General features: G+C 37.6%; 1 protein-coding gene across 2 annotated transcripts in view; it reads right to left on the reverse strand.

The window, feature by feature from the left end:
* The window catches only part of adhfe1 (alcohol dehydrogenase iron containing 1), a 36,147-nt gene that overhangs the window by 10,259 nt on the left and 5,485 nt on the right, over window positions 1-20,403 (reverse strand). Inside the window, exons 2-10 of one of the 2 annotated variants that reach the window (XM_069921358.1) lie at window positions 18,312-18,349; window positions 16,561-16,604; window positions 16,395-16,448; window positions 15,076-15,230; window positions 12,782-12,978; window positions 7,055-7,132; window positions 5,898-5,961; window positions 4,066-4,218; window positions 1,260-1,358 (exon numbers count right to left, since the gene is read on the reverse strand). In XM_069921358.1, the coding sequence (XP_069777459.1) occupies window positions 1,260-1,358; window positions 4,066-4,218; window positions 5,898-5,961; window positions 7,055-7,132; window positions 12,782-12,978; window positions 15,076-15,230; window positions 16,395-16,448; window positions 16,561-16,604; window positions 18,312-18,349 (882 nt within the window). Of the gene's footprint in view, window positions 1-1,259; window positions 1,359-4,065; window positions 4,219-5,897; window positions 6,004-7,054; window positions 7,133-12,781; window positions 12,979-15,075; window positions 15,231-16,394; window positions 16,449-16,560; window positions 16,605-18,311; window positions 18,350-20,403 lie in introns of both variants that reach the window. The other variant, XM_069921357.1, reaches the window with a different exon arrangement.

The following is a 20,403-nucleotide window of genomic DNA, read 5'->3' on the forward strand; positions in this document are numbered from 1 at the left end:
TTAATCCCAAACATTATGGAGGTGCTGTACCATAGATGGTCTCAGTATTTCTGAAAGAGTAAAAACAACTAGGATTACTTTATCTGATTGCTTTCCTGCAACTCATATTGGAAAGTCTGCATGAATGAATGTTGGGTAAGCATTGAGTTGGGCTTGACCTAGATATTTTCACAGTTGACTGGCATGTTTTTATTATGTGATCCAGGCTCACAACTGGTAAACAGAAGACTGGAACAAGGTTTGAGAGTACAATCTGCACCTATGTGAACTTAAATATTAAAGGAGGGGATCTCTCTGCAAGAAGCTGCATTATATTTCTTATATGAACTTTTTTTATGATAGCCCTTTGTGGTGCACCATTCAGACAGATTTTTGGGTGCAATGGTCCTGCAGTCACATTTGAAGGTGAGAATACTTTAACACTGTTGCTGAGCAGCCCATGGTTTCAATAGTTTGGCATCAGGGCTCTTAGGGCAATTTACAGTGAAATCAGTTTACAAGACTTTAAAGCAGGGGTGTCAAACTCGAATTCACAGAGGGCCAAAATTAAAAACTTGGACTAAGTCGTGGGCCAAACTAAATATTTATTGAAAATTTTCAACAACATCTGCATGTTTTTTCTTCTTTCAACATACGTAATGTTAAACTTTTTCTTATCAAAATAAATGTTTAATAATAGTTTTGGTTAAACAGCATTAACAAATGAGAAATTAAATATTCAATAAATAATATTTCTCTATAGCCTTTAAGCTCCTTTTAAATGTATTTTTTTTCACAAGCCAACAAGTCAAAAGAAATAACAACTTGCTTCAATGACAAACAGGTTTGTCTTTTAAAATGATGAACATATAGTCCGCCTCCCACCTGTCTTGAAAGGTCCTGTTTTCTGTCTTTCGTTTGGCCATTTTTCGTAAGGGGTTTATTACATGTGAGTTGGGCGACAGGTCGCAGATGCTAATGAAAGTAAAGAGAGGAGGTGGGGGCAATTAGCGGGCTGACGGGCTGGTGCCAACACATTTGCAAAGCATTCTGGGATTTGTAGTATTAGCTGTGCATGCGCTATACTGGCGCGGCGGCCAGCGGGCCAGCTCTAATACATATTTGATATGATCTTGCGGGCCAAATATAATTATATCACGGGCCAAATTTGGCCCGCGGGCCTGAGTTTGACATGTGTGCTTTAAAGTATTAGACCTTTTCATTTTAAAGCACGACTTCCATGAGTGTTTTGAACATTTGGAGTGCACAGGATTGCTTACCAAAGATGAACACCAGCATTTCCAAATCCAATTCCAGCAAAAGCACTTGCAAGGTGCATGTTGAACCTTGCCTCGTGGTCATCAGGATTTTGGACAGCACTAGCAATTAAAAAATGAATTAGTATTTAACAGGGATTGTGTAATTTACAGTATAATAATTATTTCTTCAAATTATTGGTCTTACCACAGAGCTAGTTGCCATTGTAAACTCTACAGGGTGCTGGTGCTTGCCACCAACACATACATAAACCAAGAGCTTGCCTATTGAGAATTTCCTGCTACTGATTTGTGATCCTAACTGTTGATTCACTACCAAATAATATTGTACTATGTAATTCCATCAATTTGGTCGGCCCTGCCCATGAAATAGTTGATTACAATTTTTACAATTAAACAAACATGACGTTAAAATTATTGAACATATTTTTAAAAAGTAATATTGTAAACAATTAATTCAACAAAATTAACTTATACTTGTTCTTTATACTTTGTCTTGGAACACTTGACAGGGATTGCTGTTCTGATGGTTGCTCTAACCAGGTGCAGCTTCCCTGAACAGGTTTCCCCAGTGAACTGTTACAGAATTGCACCAATTTAGTGCTCTGCAGGTGGAATGAAATCCAATGTTGGAATGTAGCTGGAAAGTGTGGTACAGCTCTGCTATTGTGCAAGTATAGGACCTCTGCACTTGCATGAGAATCACAAAGGCCCTGATATGAGGGACAAACAACAGGGTTTCCCAGGAGGTTCTAGCCGTTCATTTCCAAATAGTTTTTTTGGTGTCAAAAAGATCCAGCAAATGCATGAACATTACATTTTGAGCAACATGATTTTGTATGTTTATGAAATTCTTGTTTATTCAACATTATTATTAATAGCATGCTGAATAATGAATGAAGACTACTTACGATTCTTTAAGTTTTTTTTTCCTACAGGGTGTCAGGTTGATAATTGATAGTTTTTGGCATTAACATGCTGATGTATGGATCCTCTTTGTGATTGGCAGCAGGTAGCAAACCTAGAACACTACAGCACAGTACAAGCCCTTCGGCCCTCAGTGTTGAGCCGACCTATATATTCCTAACAAAATTTTTTAAAACGCAACCCTCCTTACCTCATACCTCTATTTTTCTTTCATTCATGAAAGAGTCTCCTAAATGTCCCTAATGTTTCACCCTCCACCGCCACCTCTTGCAAGGCATTCACAGCCAGAAAGGAAACTATAGACCTATCAATCTGACATCAGCAGTTGGGAAGACGTTGGAATCAATTGTCAAAGATGAGATTACGGAGTACCTCGAGGAGCATCGCAAGATCGGTCCAAGTCAGCATGGTTTCTTTAAATGAAAAACATGCTTGACAAACCTACTACAATTTTTTTGAGGAGATAACAAATAGGATAGACAAGGGAGAAGTAGTAGATGTAGTGTACTTGAGCATTCAAAAGGCCTTCGACAAGGTGCCACATATGAAGCTGCTTAACAAAATGAGAGCTCAAGGAATTACAGGTAAAATGTTAGTATGGATAGAGCATTGGTTTATAGGCAGGAAACAGAGAGTGGGAACATGGGGATCCTATTCAGGTTGGTTGCCTGTTACTAGTGGTGTGCCGCAGGGATCAGTGTTGGGGCCGCTTCTTTTTACATTGTATAAAAATGATTTGGATAATGGAATAGATGGCTTTGTGGCTAAATTTGTGGATGACACCAAAATAGGTAGAAGAGCTGGTTGTGCTGAGGACACAGAAAGACGCAGAGAGACTTGGATAGATGAGGAGAATGGGCAAAGAGGTGGCCAGATGAAATACAATGTTGGGAAGTATACAGTCATACAAGATAGGCACACTATTACTTAGATGGGGAGAAATTCAAAATTCGGAGGTACAATGGGTCTTGGGAACCCTCATGCAGAATACCCTAAAGGCTAACCTCCAGGTTGAGTCTGCTGTGAAGAAAGCAAATGCAATGTTGGCATACCTTAGAGGAATACCAAACAAGAGCAGGGGTGTGATGATAAGACTGTATAGAACTCTGATGAGACTTCACTTGGAGTTCTGTGTACAGTTTTGGGCACCTTATTTGAGAAAGGATATGCCAGCATTGGAGAAGGTTCAGACAAGATTTACAAGGTTGATACCGTGAATGAAAAGGTTAGCATATGAGGTGTATCAGGTCTTGGACTGTACTCATTGGAGTACAGAAGGATGAGGGGTGACCTCAGAGACATTTTGAACGTTGAAAGGTCTGGTTAGCGTAGATGTGACACACTTGTTTTCCATGGTACAAAAGGGCATAACTTCAGGATAAAAGGGCATCAATTTAAAACAGAAATGCAGAGAAATTTCTTTAGCTAGAGGGTCATGAGTCTGTGGGTGTATTTAAGACCGAAATTGACAGATATTTGATTAGTCAGGGGATCAAAGGTAATGGGAAGAAGGCCAGGAAGTAGGGCTGAGTGATAAGGATCAGCTCATAATTAAATGACAAAGCAAACCCAATGGGTCAATTGGCCTAATTCAGCTCTTAAATCTTGTGAACTTTCTGTGTAAAAAAAAACATACCCCTGATATCTTCCCTAAACTTTCCTCCCTTCACTTTGTACAGAAGTCCCACTGCTCCTGCCCTGGGAAAATTAATATTAAGAACCAGTGTCATTATATATCCCAATTCTTTTATGAGAAAAAATGTTCTTTTCAAAAAACTGAAATTATTATCTTAAACAATTTCTTCCTAAGCAGCAATCCTCCCTGTAGACAAAACAGCATGGAATTACAGTGGACTTCAGCAATGGAAGTTCTAGACTTTACCGTTTCATATATTTGGCTACAATCCTCAGAGCTTGTTTGGACCATATATCGCTGATAGGATTGCTCCCTTGATAAGCTGGACGATTGATTGGATTCGGAGGGCAAGGCGATCGTAAACTGTATGGAAGAGCTGTGTAGGATTCCAATGCGTGGCTGTTGATATAAAGAAACACTGTCAGGAATTTAAGCATCTTTGGTGTACAAAAATTAAGCTATATTTAAACTTATACAATTTTATATTGTTAAAAACAATGAAATTAGATTCAGTTGTAGCTATCTGATTGCACTCTTGAATTCTCCGTTCAATCCTCTATTATTCTTGCAGCAATTAGTGGCCCTTGTACCTCATAGTGATATATCTGGTTGCTATGAATTATTTGAACCATTTGTGAAGAATCACCAGTTTTTAGACATATGCTCATAGATCTTGCTTCACTGCTGCTCCAAGTTTAAATTTTTTGGTGATCATGGCCTTTAAAGTCACTACTTCACTTTCTCTGCAATAGCGAACCACTGCAAGCTTGAAAAGAGTGAGGAATGTAGCTAATTGGTGATACATGTAGCAAGACACACTTGCAGCTTATTGCCTCACAGTTCCTGAAGCAGCCACCCATGTTCCTTAACTATATTTGGAAGTTCCAGCTCTGAAAATCAAAACTAGAAGGCAAAGGTTTGAAATACGACACAAAAACAGAAAAATAGTGGAAACAATCAGCAGGTCAGGGAGCATCAATGGAATGAGTCCATATTGACAGTTGAAGGCCCTTATCAGAGCTGGGTAAAGTAGAAAGCTGGAGAAACACACAAAGCACAGATGCAGGATCGTGTGCAAGCAAGCTGGTGGAGGGAATCAGCAGATCACCCAGCATCCAAGAATCCTTTATCGAGAAGGTAGAAGGTCAGTTAGTTTTAAATTGCTGCGAGTGGAGGAGGGCTGGATATTTCTGGAAGCCATTTGGTTAATAGTCATGAGAGTGAGAGAAAAATATCAAAGGAATACGTACAAAAAGTGAGATACAGGAAATGCTGAACAGATTAGGCAGACTCAGAAATAACCATATCTTGCAGTTTTCTTCGGCATTTATTACTCAGCACAATGTTATATTTCTACATTAATCTTCAGTTTACAATACAGTATTGGAAAGTACTGAAATTGTGTAAAGCCCAGTTTACGTATAATTCAGTACACGGTGTTCCAGGAACTAGTAAATATAAGTTAGAAACCAATCATAATGTATCATGACATGTTCCAGGCATAACATTTAGCTATCAGCTCACTAATTAGATAGTTTTAATGACAAATGTTGTCGCAGAAAAAAATGAACAAAATACTTGTACAGCTTTTTGCAGACTAAGTGAGTGAGGAAACTTTAAAATAAGCAAAAAGAATAGGGTAAATGTAACTGTCATTCAGTCTGAGTTTCCTGAATATCCTGCGATAAAACAGAAACCAACAGACGGCTCTCAGACCATCTGCCCAATGAAAGAGACATGTATCAAGCTGAAAGGGAACTTATGCCACAGATGAATAAGCAAAAAATTAAAATGTACATAACATAGATGTGCATTTTTCAAACTGCTCTGCCAAAAAATAAGGGAAATAAAGATTAAAGTTTAAAAAAGAACTACTTATTATTCCTTCTATTATTTAAATTTGTACCACATTTGATGGGAATCTCCTCAGTGTTACTCCCATTATGGGACTTGCCAGACAAAAAACTGAAAGAGATTATGTTTCAAGTTACTGCCATTGAGTTGCAGTTCTTATCTAATTCTAGGCCACTGTACAGGTTTACTTCATAATTGTTTAACAAGATTAAAATACTACTTACCAAAGTACATCAAATCCACTGTAAGCTGCCACACGGTTCGGCATGTGCAATGCATGCAAAGGATCTACAATCCCAAGAAATGGCTTCAGAGCCCTGCTGGCAATGCCTAAGGTTTTACATACAGCAGACAGTGAGACTATAAAGCAGAGTAATATTATATAGTCTTATTGTTAATAAAGCTCCTTAATTCTATGACATATTTAGTTAAATTTTGTAGTATGATTAGAATAATAAATACCATTAACTCTAAATTTTGGTTTGGACTGTGTCCTCTCGGAGTCCCTGCTGATTTTAATGAGTCTAAATAGTTGGTCTAAATAGAAAGGTAATCTCACTTCTGTACCATTGTGGATACCTCTATCGAGTTAGTCATGATGAAAATGCCTGATCACTATGCAAATGAATGGAACTCCCAGAACCTACAAAACACCAACAGTTACTAATCTTTCACCTTATAAAAAATAGATATACTTTTCATTTCAAAGCGCATAATTTCACAGTGATACTTTTCTACTAAATTATACATTGCACATTTGCCACCATCTTCTCGTTCAATCCGGAATATTATGTAAAGGGATGCTTTTGTGAGGAGGAATTGAATGGAAAGGGGCAAAATTCCCTGAAGCCAAGAAAAATAAAAGGCGATCTCACGGAAATATATATAATTCTGAGATTTGATATGGAGATTCTGAAGAGCAGAATACTTCAAGTCTAGTGTATCAGAATAAGGGGTCTTTGTCAATCTGGCAAGCAATTTAATTTGAATCTTTGTAATCGTCTACCTATCAAAAATAGAACACTGGAAGATCTTAAAAATATATAACCTTTTTCCTCCACAGATGATACTTGTGTTCTTTAGTGTTATGCTATTTTTCTAGATTCCAGCATCTGCTGTTTCTTTTGTCTTCAAACTATTGGTATTCAGTTGATTAATACATTCAAAACTAACATTAACAAAATATGCCACTGAAGGACTCAGGAATGGGGAACCAAAAAGGTGTAGATGCATTGGTTCAGCCATGTCTTCAGTAAATGGTGAAACATGACTCATTCCGACTTGTGGTTTTAAAACAAGAGATCATTCGGAAGTAATCTTACCACATTAACATAGGAAAGTTTCATCTCAATTTGCATCGTGACAGTTATTCACTTTGTACCTGTTTTAACTTTCATTGCTTCATAGTCAAAAACAGCCACACCTGTGGTCTCACTTCCTGTGCCAGCTGTAGTGGGAACTAGGAGAAGCAACAGGTGATTTAGATATGAACACCCCTTGGTCAATGTAATTTAACAGATACAGTGCCCTCCATAATGTTTGGGTCAGACACGTTTTTTTCCCATGCTTTATTTCCCCCTGTGCTCCACAGTTTTAAATTTGTAATCAAACAATTCACATGATTAAGATGCACCTTTCAGATTTCATTCAAGGTTATTTGTATACATTTTGGTTACCATGGAGCAATTACAGCACTTTTTATACATAGTTTCTTCATATCAGGGCACCATAATGTTTGGGACATTCGGCTTCACGGGTGTTTGTGAGTGCTCAGGTATGTTTACTTACTTAATTGGTGCAGGTACAAGTCTAGGGTGGCCATTTCAAACTTGCCAAAATGGAGGACATGCAGGGTCAGCATCAGAAGCTCTTTCAGTGGGGTGGGGGAAGGAATGGTGGCTTACCTGCCATGAGCCTTCATTCTCTGCCGTCACCCTTCCCCCTCACTGCGCATGCGCCAGCCAGCACTTTGTGGGCCTCTGTCACACTTTCCCCTCATGGCGCATGTGCACGAGAAGAAACATGGCTGCACAAGCCGAAATTCAAAGGTGAGTGCCCTTTCTGCCACTTAATTAGCCCTCTATTTGGGGTCAAAGAAGCCCTGAATAAAGATATGCTTATCACTTCTTTCGACTGATGTTACTTTCAAAGGGAAAATACAAGACAAAGTAGTAACAAGGACAAATTCCAGACGATGGAATCTACCGGATTTTGCGGTAAAAGGACAGCAGAGGTGAAAATTGAGTGGAAGAAAGAGGAACAATAAGAGGGTACAGTGGGACGGAAGCACATGCTCGGCAGCAGAACGAAAATTAAAGGGAAGAAACTCGAGAGGAAATCAAGAAAAAAAAATGAGAATAAATTCTGGATTTACTTTGTTACCGAATAATAAGTAGTTAAAATGATGGAAGGATGATTTGGAGAAGATCAAGAAATGAAAAACTGGTCTGATTATGTGGATAGGTTTGATATGTATTACATTGCCCATGATGTGAGGGATACAGAAACCTGCAAGAGGAAACAGGCCCTGTTTTTAAGTGAGGTGGGGAGCAGAATGTACAAAGATCTGTAACTGGCTGGGGGGAATGGGAAAATATATGTTTTTATTTTTCCTCCTTTCAAAAATTTCTAAGGAGGAAAAATAATGGGAGCTTGAGGTGAAAGGCTGCGATGTAGATTGAGTAAAGAAGATGGCACATGAGAAGACTCGCAGTAAGAGGGGAAATGGCGCAAAAGTAGAGAGGAGCAGCAGCAAAGCAGAAGATGGGATTACTCTGAGTGTTTTCTTTTCTAACTTTGATATACAGAGGATTTTTAAGGTTTATTTCATTCTATCTAGTTTAGTTTGTGGGGAGGGGCATATACTATGCATTTGTTTATCTTTAATTTTTTTCTTTGTTTCTGGCTGTTGTGGACATCGGCATGGAAAGGTCACGAGCGACATAAAGGCACAAGGAGAGCGATCAAACAAGGGTGCAGTGAAGGGGAAATGATAAGATATAGAAACACAAGTGAATAAAGCTATCAAATTTATCAGTATTAACGTTAAGGCCCATAAAAAGGAAGCGGAAAGCAGATATAATATTTTTACAGGAAACGCATTTGACAAAAAAGGAACATGACAAACTTAAAAGCGAATGGGTAGGGCGGGTGTTCTCCTCCTCCTTTGGTTCCAAAGCTTGAGGGGTTTCCATTTTAATACACAAAAGGGTCCCGATGATGGTGAGCAGTGAGGTTACAGACTCGGCCAGGAGATTTGTAATGGTGCAAGACTTGGCCAGCTATATTCAGAACCTTTATGCGCCAAACTTTGATAATGAGCAGTTTATGCAAAATGACTTCCTGAGTGTGGAGACCTGAACTTCTGCCTGGACCCCATTCTTGAGAAGACAACAAAAAACACTGGTAAGGTTTAAAGCGGCAAAAATAACTCTGGCCTTCATGAAAGAATTAAATTTGATAAAACATATGGAGACAGAGGAACCTACAGGCCAGGGACTATTCCTTTTATTCAAAATCTCACAATTCCCACATTAGAATTGACTATTTTTTGATGTCTGCCCGGTTGGAGAACAGTCCTTGAATCAGAATACTTAGCAAGACTAGTATCAGATCACTCACCATTAACTTTACAGATAACAATGACTGAAAAGCATGCAAATGCATATAGATGGCGTTTTAATGCTACATTGTTGAGAACTCCAGACTTCTGCTCCTTTATAAGGGGCCACATTGCCCTGTTCTGTGAAACGAACTGCCCTCAATGGATAACAAATTTTTAGTATGGAATACACTAAAGGTCTACCTAAGAGGGCAGAAAATTTCATACACCAATAGTATTAAAAAAAACACCTAAGTGAGTTAGAGACACTGGAACAGAAGATCACAAAATTAGAAAAAAATACCAAAATTCAGGATCAAATGAAAAATATTAGGAATTAGAAAACAAGAAACTCAAATATAATACTCTACAAACATTCAGAGTGGAAAAACGCACGAAATCCCAACAAAGATATTATGAACTAGGTGAAAAGGCACACAAAATATTGACATGGCAACTGAGAACAGAGGAAACTCAATGGACAATTAATGCAATTCATTTCGGGCCAGACCCGATAACACACAACCTGAACGAAATTAATGATACCTCTAAAACCTATTATGAAAAATTATACAAATCCAAGGTGCCAAGAGATATGGATAAAATTGAGGAGTTTCTGTCAAGGATTGAGCTGTCGAGACTAGTCCAAGAAGACCAGATGGAATTAGATGCCCCACTCTCTAAGGAGGAAATTGAACAGGCCCTGGGAATCTTACAAACAAATAAGTTTCCCCCTCACCCTTGGTTCTATAAGAATTTCAAGACTTACTAATACCACTATTAATGGGGGTAGTAGACCAGGCAGCAGGGTCACAAACTCTCCTGGAGTCTTTCTCAACAGCCATTGTTGTGGTGATACCCAAAAAACCCAGGGACCCAACAAAGCCATCCTTATATAGACCCATATCACTACTAAATACAGACTACAAAATAATAGCCAAGGCACTGGCCAACAGATATTGGCCACTGGTCAATATCTCCCTAAACTGATAAACCTGGACCAAGTGGGCTTTATTTGGAAAAGGCACTCCACCAATTGCTCAACCAGATTGCTCAACATTATTCATTTGGCACAAACAATACAAGACCCAAGTATAGTAGTCTCACTGAATGCAGAAAAGGTCTTTGATCGGCTAGGATGGCCCTTTCTTTTCAAAGTTCTGGAAAAGTTCAGAATGGGACAAGCACTTGTCACTATGATAACCCACGGGCAAAAGTTAGTACAAACGGGCAAACATCACCAATATTTCCCCTTAGTAGATCCAGTAGGCAGGGATGCCCCCTGTTGCCAGGACTGTTTGTCCTGGCAATTGAACCATCGGCAGTGACTATTAGAAAAAATCCATTGATAAAGGGATTCAAAGTGGGTTAATATGAGCATAAAATAAATTTAATGGCAGATGATGTATTGTTGTATCTGACAGACCCAGCCAGGTCCTCGCCACACTAGAGGACTATGGCACAATATTGGGCTACAAGGCCAATATATAGAAAAGTAATATTATGCCAATGAATACATTTAATTATGAATACCAAAAAAATAGCAACTTCAGTTGGCAGACAGGAGCCATAAAGTACCTAGGAATAAAGACTGACAACAATCAGGAAAACTTATATAAACTTAACTACCTCCCTGTTCTTGAGAAGATCAAGGAAAATCTGACAAGTTGGAGGGACCTTCCCATTACTCTAATGCATAAAGATGAAGGTCTTCAATATCTCTTCCAATCGTTGCCAATTTCACTCCCACAATCTTTTTTTAAAATGTTGAATGGCAACATAAGGAAATTTATTTGGAATGGGAAAGTACCCAGAATAGCCTTAAAGAAATTGATATGGGACTACAACCTGGGAGGGTTAAAATTGCCTGATTTAAATAAATATTATCTAGCAGCCCAGTTGAGGTTCCTCACATCCTTCTTTGAAGAGAGGGAGACATCCACCAGGGTGCAAATGGGATTACATGCAATGGGGGAGGAGACCGTGAAAGATTTCATATACAAATGGGACCCCAAATCAATAACAAAAAAAGAACAATCCCGTACTGTAACACCTAATCAAAATTTGGTACGAATTTATTGAAAGCATGGGGAAAAAATTGGAAATTTCACCTAATGCACCATTGACTCAAAATGCGTGATGCCCATGAACAAGGGCCACAAAATTTTGGAAATTTGGCACCAACAGGGGATCCAATATATTAAGGACTGTTATGAAGGGAGACAGCTCATGTCCTTCGAACAGCTAAGGGGAAAATATGATTTGTCTTATGAGACCTTTCACTGTTTCCTCTAATTAAGATCATTCCTGAGGGACAGGTGGGGCCCTGCAATGACCCCACCTGCACCTAGTAAGCTTGAGAAGTTTTTTCAACAGGGAAATGCACCTAAATTTATATCAAGAATATACTCGGTACTCTAAGCTGAAAGCCCAAAACAAGAGCTACATAGATCGAAGGAAAGATGGGAGTCAGATCTGGGAATCACAATTGGTGAAAGACGCTGATCAGACTGGTGCAAGGACAGCATCACAACAATCATTAATTCTAGATAGAGAATGGTTCAGTACAATTTTTTGCACCAGCTCTATCTCACACCCCAGAAATTCCACAAAACAAAACCAGAGGTGCCAGAAACATGCTTCAGATGTGGAGTGGAGCAAGGAAAATTTCTTCTTGCAGCCTGGTCCTGCATAAAGGTAGCCCCATTCTGGCAAGACTTGGCTAACGTACTAACCAAAATAACGAAGGTAACCTTCCCGCCAGACCCAACACTAGATCTACTATGGAATCTTATGGATATAGGCTACAAATTAACTAAATTCCAAATTCAATTCACATTTATATCCCTGGCCATAGCAAAAAATGCATAGTGATAACCTGGAAATCCGACTCCCCCCTTCTCATCAGCAAATGGGCTACCGAGATGCACAGCTGTATTCCCATGGAAAAAAATTACATATTACCTTAGAAACTGACACAGCACCTTCGTTGGAATATGGCAATCATTATCTGGAATATATGGGAGCATGGCTGTAGCCACTCCCAGCAAAACGGTTTACAAAGAATTGCTGACAAATAGATTGAGAAAAGTGCCTATACAAGGGGATGGCCCCAATGGTCTCCATGGACACATATGGGAAATGCTGACGCCACATTCAGCCTTCATTTCTTCTCTTTGTTCTTTTCCTTTCCTGACTTTTTTTTTAGTTTGTATCATGTCTATCTTTTCTTTTTCTTGGGGGTGGGAATGGGGGAGGGAGAGGCGTCATATATAAGTAAATCACGGATAAAAATGACATGGTCTGTAACAACCAATGATGTTCTCTCCTGTTTAAGATGGAAAATCAAAAATAAAATATTTTTTAAAAAATAACACCGTTCAACACTCAATGAGTTGTACAACTGAAAAAATCTATATGTATTTTGTGATTGCCATTTCTACATCATTCAGAAAGTTAGTAATTCCACCCCACTCCATTATTAAAAAACCTTCAACATGAACCCACCTGCTATCAAAGGACAGAGGCCAACAGTGACAGGCTTTCCTTTTCCTATTGGAGCATTGACGTAGTCAAAAAATTCAGCATCAGGGCTGCAGCTGTACAGGTTAGCCACTTTACATGTGTCCATCACAGATCCACCTCCAACAGCAACAAATGCATCAAATTGTTCTTGTTTAGCAAATGTTATTGCTTCTATGAAACTAATAACAAGATCATAAAATGACTGAATTGCCAAAAACAGAATAATATTTTGAAAATCTTCTCCTAAGATGCTAGGATCAAGTATGACAGATTTCACCTCTGCTCTCTGGATTCTGATGAGGCCAATATAGGACTTGCAGACTCTATCACAACAGGAGGTGGCGGATGGGCCTGCTGATGTGAGCGTCCCATATTGGCTTTATCAGGCACCTCAGAACCCAAAGTACTGGAGTGGAAGCATGTTATCCCAGGCCCTGATGAAAGAAAAGGCATACTAAAGACAACGCTATTTGACTGTCTTTTCACTGTTATTGAAATCTGCTATCACTTTCTTCAGAAGAACAAAGAAAAACAATCTTTCTTGTTGTCTTCATTTCCTGCTACCCACTCAATTATTAGCCATAGACCAGCTGATTACCCTATTGTGGCAACATTGTAGTAAGATTAGATCTTTTTATATCCTTTTGATTTTCCTCTGCAACAATTTTCTTAGGATTATTACCTCTGTAGGATTCTCACTGCCCAGGGTGAACTGGTCCAGTCCTTAGGTCCAGGGATATGTCGGGTTCTAGTTGGCCTTTATGCTCCACTCAAATTTTCCTCTCTGCTTTCGCCTCTACCTCTAATTTCTCACTGATCTATTGCCTTAACCTCTCAATTCCACGAAGAAGCACGTTCTAAATTCTCTGAATTAAGACGTTACTGCTGAACCCATTATGGGATTCATTGGCGATCATCCTAAATGAACAGATATTTTTTTTTTCTCTCTCGTTTTTGGAACGATCTTCCTCAAAGAACATTGAAAGCAAAATCTTTGAATGTTTTAAGATAGAGATGGAAGATGATTGCAGGTAGATGGAAATGCAGAGTTGAGATTAAAGCCAGAACAGCCTAGAGAGGCAAAGTGATCTACTCCTGAAATTACTTTGTACTTTCATATGGCCTTTGATTTATCTCCTCCACACTCTGGAACATCTATTTTTTAAAAATTTGCTTTATTAAACTATTTAATAATTTTAAGAGCCTTAATTTTCTCTTTCAAAAAAGAAAGAGTACCAGGTTGTTTGTCTTTCCCTCATATTTCCATTTCATCGTTGGGCATCTTGTGAACTTCTAACCTTTTCCAATATTTCTAGATACTTTTCATATATATGACAAAAACAAAACTGAAGTTCAGTTGAACCAAGGTTTGTTATAAGGTAAGCATAATTTGTCTACATTTCAGTATTAACCATCTACTAATAAATTCCAGAACCTGGTACGTGGTCTGTTTATTTTTATTCACCCACATTAACATGCATCATTGATTTTAATGATAATCGTATTTGTACTTCAAGATTAATTTCTCTCCCCCACCCAGTTTGATTTTACATATGTTATATGGCCTCCTTATTTTTCTTCCTAAAACACAATCCCTCCTGTTTATCTGTGTTAACATTTATTTTGTATTTTGGTACCGATTCTACGAGTGTACAAATATAAGTTGTTGCAGTCCTCTTGAATGAATATTCCATTCAATTCATTAATTGTAAATTCAAACATTTTGATTTGATTCTGATATATAAATTATGAACATACTTGTGGAATGCAACATTACACTTTTTATCACCCTGAATAGAGTCCTGTGCTTCCACACCCTACCACATACTCAGCCATGGGATAAATGCCCCATTATCCATTTCACCCCCGACCCTCTGATTGGTCTGACTCCCCAAATACTCAAGCCTGCAATAGTCATTATCACTAGACCCTCCAATGTCCCAATTGTCCCCATCATTTAACCCTCATATTTTCATGATCGTTATACACCAACTCTAAATCCACAGCTTCTCCCAATCTCCATCCAATTCCACTTCCCACAAGTCCAAATTTTTCAAAGCAACTTGAAATGACACAATTTTCCACTGCAATTCATTTTTCATTAAACTTGAAGCATGCAAGGCAAAATATTGTGGTGCTATGTGATTCAAGTCCCACCTGAAACATTTTAATTGCTAGATTTCTTATATTGGAATAGCAATGTTGTTGATACCACCAATAATAAAACCATTAAGATGTTTCTCCTTAAACTTTCACTCAAATTAAGAGCTGCTAACCTTAAATCGGTTGGCTCCACTCTGACCTTGTCAAACACTTGAAAGTTTACTCCATTCTTAACTAATGAATCCAGGACAGCATTGACAGGAGGAAGCTTGGCCAAATTTTTATCAGTCATCACGCAAACTTTCCTGGCTCCAATATTCTGAAGATCCTATTGGAATAGCAGAATCTTCAAATTTTTGACATGAAAAACCTACACACATTCACCTAATTAAAGGTAAACAACTCATATTTTTATTTTATCCTCCTTAAGAATTGCAAGTCAGAAAAGACCATTTGGTTAAGCTTCTGTGATACTCAGATATTCAGTTTATTTTATGGTCCACGTGTGGACCACGCTAATGCATTTAGAGAACACATATCTGAAAGATCTATCCAAATGTTGTTGAATGCATAAAAACTCTCTCTATAATTAAGATATTGGGACCACAGATGCTGCTTGACCGGCTGAGCTTTTCCAGCATTTGTTTCTGTTTTAGATTCCAGCAATTGGAGTTTTATTTGTTTTCCTTTCTTAAAACCAGTGGGGTTTCCTTGTGGGGTGGAGTAGGCTTGCATGGATAAAGCCCTGGATGCAAACCCATTGGGTCACCAGGCCAACTCTGCTGCACTAGTTAATTTGACACAGGCAGAATTTGGAGGTGTTGAGTGTAAGTGATAGTCCTGGATCAAGGACAATACCCATATTCAGTAATGTATCAATTATTTTGGAAGATCAAGAAGGGAGGGAATATGTTTCCATTACTGATATTTTTGTCGAATGAATCAATAATTTGGATAGCACTACTGATGGCAATTATTACATAGAGTCACAGAGGTCTGATGAAGGGCTTCAGACCTGAACTGCTTAGATTGACTTAAGTTAGGTTATTAATGTTGTGTTGCAATAATTACTTTATTTTTCTTTTTCTTTAAATGTAATTTCTTTGTTTTATTCATGTAATAAAATCTTTAAATAAAGTTTCAAAAAAAAAGACCTGAACTGCTAATTGTTTTTTCTTCGTACTGTTACCTCACCTGATGTGCTTCCAGCATTTTCCATTTTTACATACAAAGACGGATTCTCTGACGTTCTAGTCTACTTTGCACAATATGCCTGTGACACTGATTGATACCTGCCTTTAATAGTGTTGTCCACAATAGTGATTCATTTGACAAAAAAAAGCAACGGCACTGACATTCCCCCATGGAAATCTTGTCTATTGATGCAATGAATAACCAGAATCGTCCCAGTTGAGTGTTCAATTATTATACAAAATTACTCAATTAAACAAGTTTTAGCTAAGGCTTTTAAATAAATGCAGCAATCCCCTACCATGCCAATTTCATTTGTCACCCCTTCTCCATATCGGATGTTTGAACAAGCCATCTGAAACAGAACCAAGATGTATAGAGACTGTCATTTTTAACAAAAATTCTTCTGCCTCATTGTTGATCAAATGATGAAAAGTTGTGAAAAATCATAGGTAAATTATTTGTACCTCAAATGCATAGTCTGTGGCTCTGGTTGTAACATGTCCTGGAGCTGGAACACAACAGCAGCATTGAGCTCACATCTTCTAATCACTATACCATAAAAAAGCAGAAACTTCTCGGTTTTAACTAATTTGAGACGGTTGCATGGAATTCTTCCATGACAGTGATGTAAACACTCACTGGTTAGGTGTTAATAAAGTCACAAGAATAAAAGTTAAAGTTTCCCACATACACAGAGCATGTGTGTAGGGCTTGACTAACTTTAATATCTTATGCCTCACTCTTCCTGCTAAATCAATGAAGAAACTTCAATTTCTGACCTAAAATTGCACACATCTTATTTCACAGAAATAGGAATTGGCTTTTAAACAATTATTTTTCAGTTCAAAAAATCCTAAAATTTTAGAAGCATAAAACAATGTGTATTATTTCACAAAATACAGTATGTTTATATTATCTCATATCTATTAGAATTGTACAATTTGGTGCCCAAGCTTATCTTTAATAATCTGGAAGTGGTGACATCTATCCTTTCAAGAGATCGATTTTATGTTCTGTCACACTGGACATCAATTGTTTGCAAAAGCTTTTTCTTCCTGAAAAAACTTGGGGATTATGATAGACAATGACAACTTCAATCTGAACATAATGATAATTTCAGATTTGCTGTATCATGTAGGAAGGTGGAGAAACATTAAATTAACTTTAATTGAATTTAGCATGTTTAATTGCATAATAATGCTGACACATTGTATTAATTCAGTGGTTTTCAAACTGCCTCCCTAAACTCACATTCCACCTTAAGCCATCCCTAAGCCATGTGCTCTGTGAATGGTATGTGAATGGGAAGGGAAGGTTGAGGACTACTGCTCTAAACCCAATTGTTACCAAAATATTTTGCTTGAGAAAAATTGTCAATGGCCCATTTGCTTTTAGGAAACCATGCACATAACGAGACAATTAGGTATGATTAAAACAGTGGTTTTCAAACCTTTTTTCTTTCCACTCAAAATATTTTGGTAACAATTGGGTTTAGAGCAGTAGTCCTCAACCTTCCCTTCCCATTCACATACCATTCACAGAGCACATGGCATAGGATGGCTTAAGATGGAATGTGAGTTTAGGGAGGCAGTTTGAAAACCACTGAATTAATGCAAATCTTAAGCAGTCCCTTACTAATCGCAGAACATGTATTGCTTAAGGTAGAACGTGAGTTTTGGGAGGTAATTTGAAAATCGCTGTGTTACTTCAACTGTCCTAAAAATGTTTTGCCACTGATGCACTCACCATATGATGCCTCTCATGTGAGTGTCCAACAATATTTGGCCAGCATTGATAGATTCTAATTGCTCAGATACCGTAATGTCCTGGTGAAACTTTTCATCATGTTTGTCATTGACTGCACCAAGATCAGCAGGGAAGAAGTCCAAGTGCGAATGCAGAAAATCAATTTTCAATGTCAATTTGCACTTCATGGTTTTGTAGGCTTGAAGTAAACTTAAAATATGACAGGAAATCACAAAAATAGATTATATCTAAAAAAAGGTCCATAATAGGAACATTTTAAGGTGACCTTAATGATCAGCAGCCCAAAATCCATAAAGTAGACCCAAAAATGTTCAGAAAACAAAATCTTCATTGTTCAGTGTTATCATAGAAAGCTACAAGATATTAAAAAAAGGTCTACATTTATTAACTTTTAATGAAGTTAAATATTAACCTACTTTTCTTTCAGGGCCATAAAAAGTAGTTTTACCTTGTGAGTAGGTTTGAGAGTGAGCAGGACACCGACATCTAGTTAAATAACAAAAGACACATATTCAAATTACATACTTTTCAAAGTATTCAAATTTACCCCTGCAGTTAATTATTTTAAAATTAAAATGTTCAAAATTCAATTCTGTTTTAAAATTAAATTTATTAGATAATGGTACACAGATCAGATTGTATTTCATCAGCTTTGGTGTTATTTCAAGGCATTTTCAAGTTTGCATCAACATTAAATTTGTAAATGTAGAGCACAATTTGTTTCCCCAAGGATGCTTATTGCAGTTTCTGGTTAGCTTTAGAATGCCTCCATTTCGATGCATGCAACATTTTTTTTTCGGTTGATATTTATGGAAAGGAGCTTGTCAGACAAAAATAAGAAAACCAAAAATTTTAATTTTGAAATAGAAATTACACCACAAATTTCAAATAGAGCACTTATTATTAATTCCACGATACTAATAATTCAATAAATGTTCCTATCACACAAAAACTTCAAAATGGTCAGCCAACTGAGTTTCATTAGTCCATCCACAACATGGCTATTGTTCACAATACATAAGTAAACAATTAAAATTGAGTAACCAGCTGAGCAATTTCTTTAGAAATGTGAAATGAAAGAGTAAACAGTGGAAAATACAAAGCAGGTTAAGCCCTTTATTAATTTGTTGCTAATTTGGCTCACACTGAGGTCAGAATGTATAGAACAAAAATACACGCCACTAAATAGATAGAAAATGGGCTAAAAAACAAAATACACAGCAGAAGTTAAGGATAATTTGTCAGACCATAAAAGCCAGGAAGGGTTTTCTACAGTGGCTATTGCGAGTACTATTCTTTGTCATCATTTAGAAAATGGAAGTTCAATTAAAAAATTTCTACATGCTAATTTAGAGATTGTAGTTAATGCTTTGGAAAATTATATCAAAACTCATTAGCAAACTTTTAGAATGAGACTGTAGTTGCCAGATTAATTTCAAGAATAAACTGGTTTATTAGAAATAAATATATATTCCCTTGATAATAGGAATCTAAAGACAATAGAGGTCCAAGGGGTTCAAGGTTATAGTGATTAAATCACTAAAATTTCTATTTTATGTTCTATTTTCCATATTGCAAAAAAAAGCACCAAAGAATGTACAAAAATATTTACAAGGAACGTTAAAAACGAGGAAGCTAATGGGGTGAGTTGAGAGTGGCCATTACCAGAATTATAAATATAAAATAATAACTGATAAATTAATAAGAGAATTCTGGAGAAGGTCAATGATATATTGTATGGGTCAGCTGGATCAATTGGCCAGTTTCTAGCAATTTCATTATACATTATTTTAAAAGGACTATGTCAATAAACAAATGTCTGGGTGGAGAGGTATGTGCCAGCATTGTGTTTTTACTACAACCACACTGTTTGTAGACTTTCATGTTTTACTGCTGAGTTTTCCAAGGATTTCTCCGATATTTATTTGTTAAACCTGCCAGATTGCAAGAGACCCCTGAATTGCACCTGAGCTAGTGGCAGCGCTGTCAGTGGTCTCTCCCGCAGCCTGCTATCCCACTCTGTCCCAGCTGTTCACTGCCTGTTCTCAGTGGCTGTTGGTCGCAGCCTAACCAGAACCACAACCATAGCCCTAACCCTATCCCAAATACCACCCTTAACCCTAAGGTGTGAATACAAAGTCACCCACTATGCATACAATAAACTTAACCCAGGACATATCAAAATGCACAACTGATCCCACTAAGAGCTAGAAACAGGCACAGGGTAATGAAACCATGGGCCAACCAAAAGAAGCAGTTTATAGTGACACAAAACCTGAGGGAGGAGACCAGTGAACACAAGATGAATGATTATCCTGCTGCCCACATATTGACAAACTTACCTGAACCCAAACATAGGAACATAGGAAGTAGGAACAGGAGTAGGCCAAAAATGGCCCATCGAGCCTCCTCTGCCATTCAATACGATCATGGCTAATCTAATTTATGACCTAACTCCACCTACCTGCCTTCTCCCCATATCCCCTAATTCCTCTATCATGCAAAAATTTATCTAACTGAATTTTAAATATGTTTAATGA

This window comes from Narcine bancroftii, chromosome 2 (assembly GCF_036971445.1).
Source record: "Narcine bancroftii isolate sNarBan1 chromosome 2, sNarBan1.hap1, whole genome shotgun sequence".
Lineage (NCBI taxonomy): Eukaryota > Metazoa > Chordata > Chondrichthyes > Torpediniformes > Narcinidae > Narcine > Narcine bancroftii.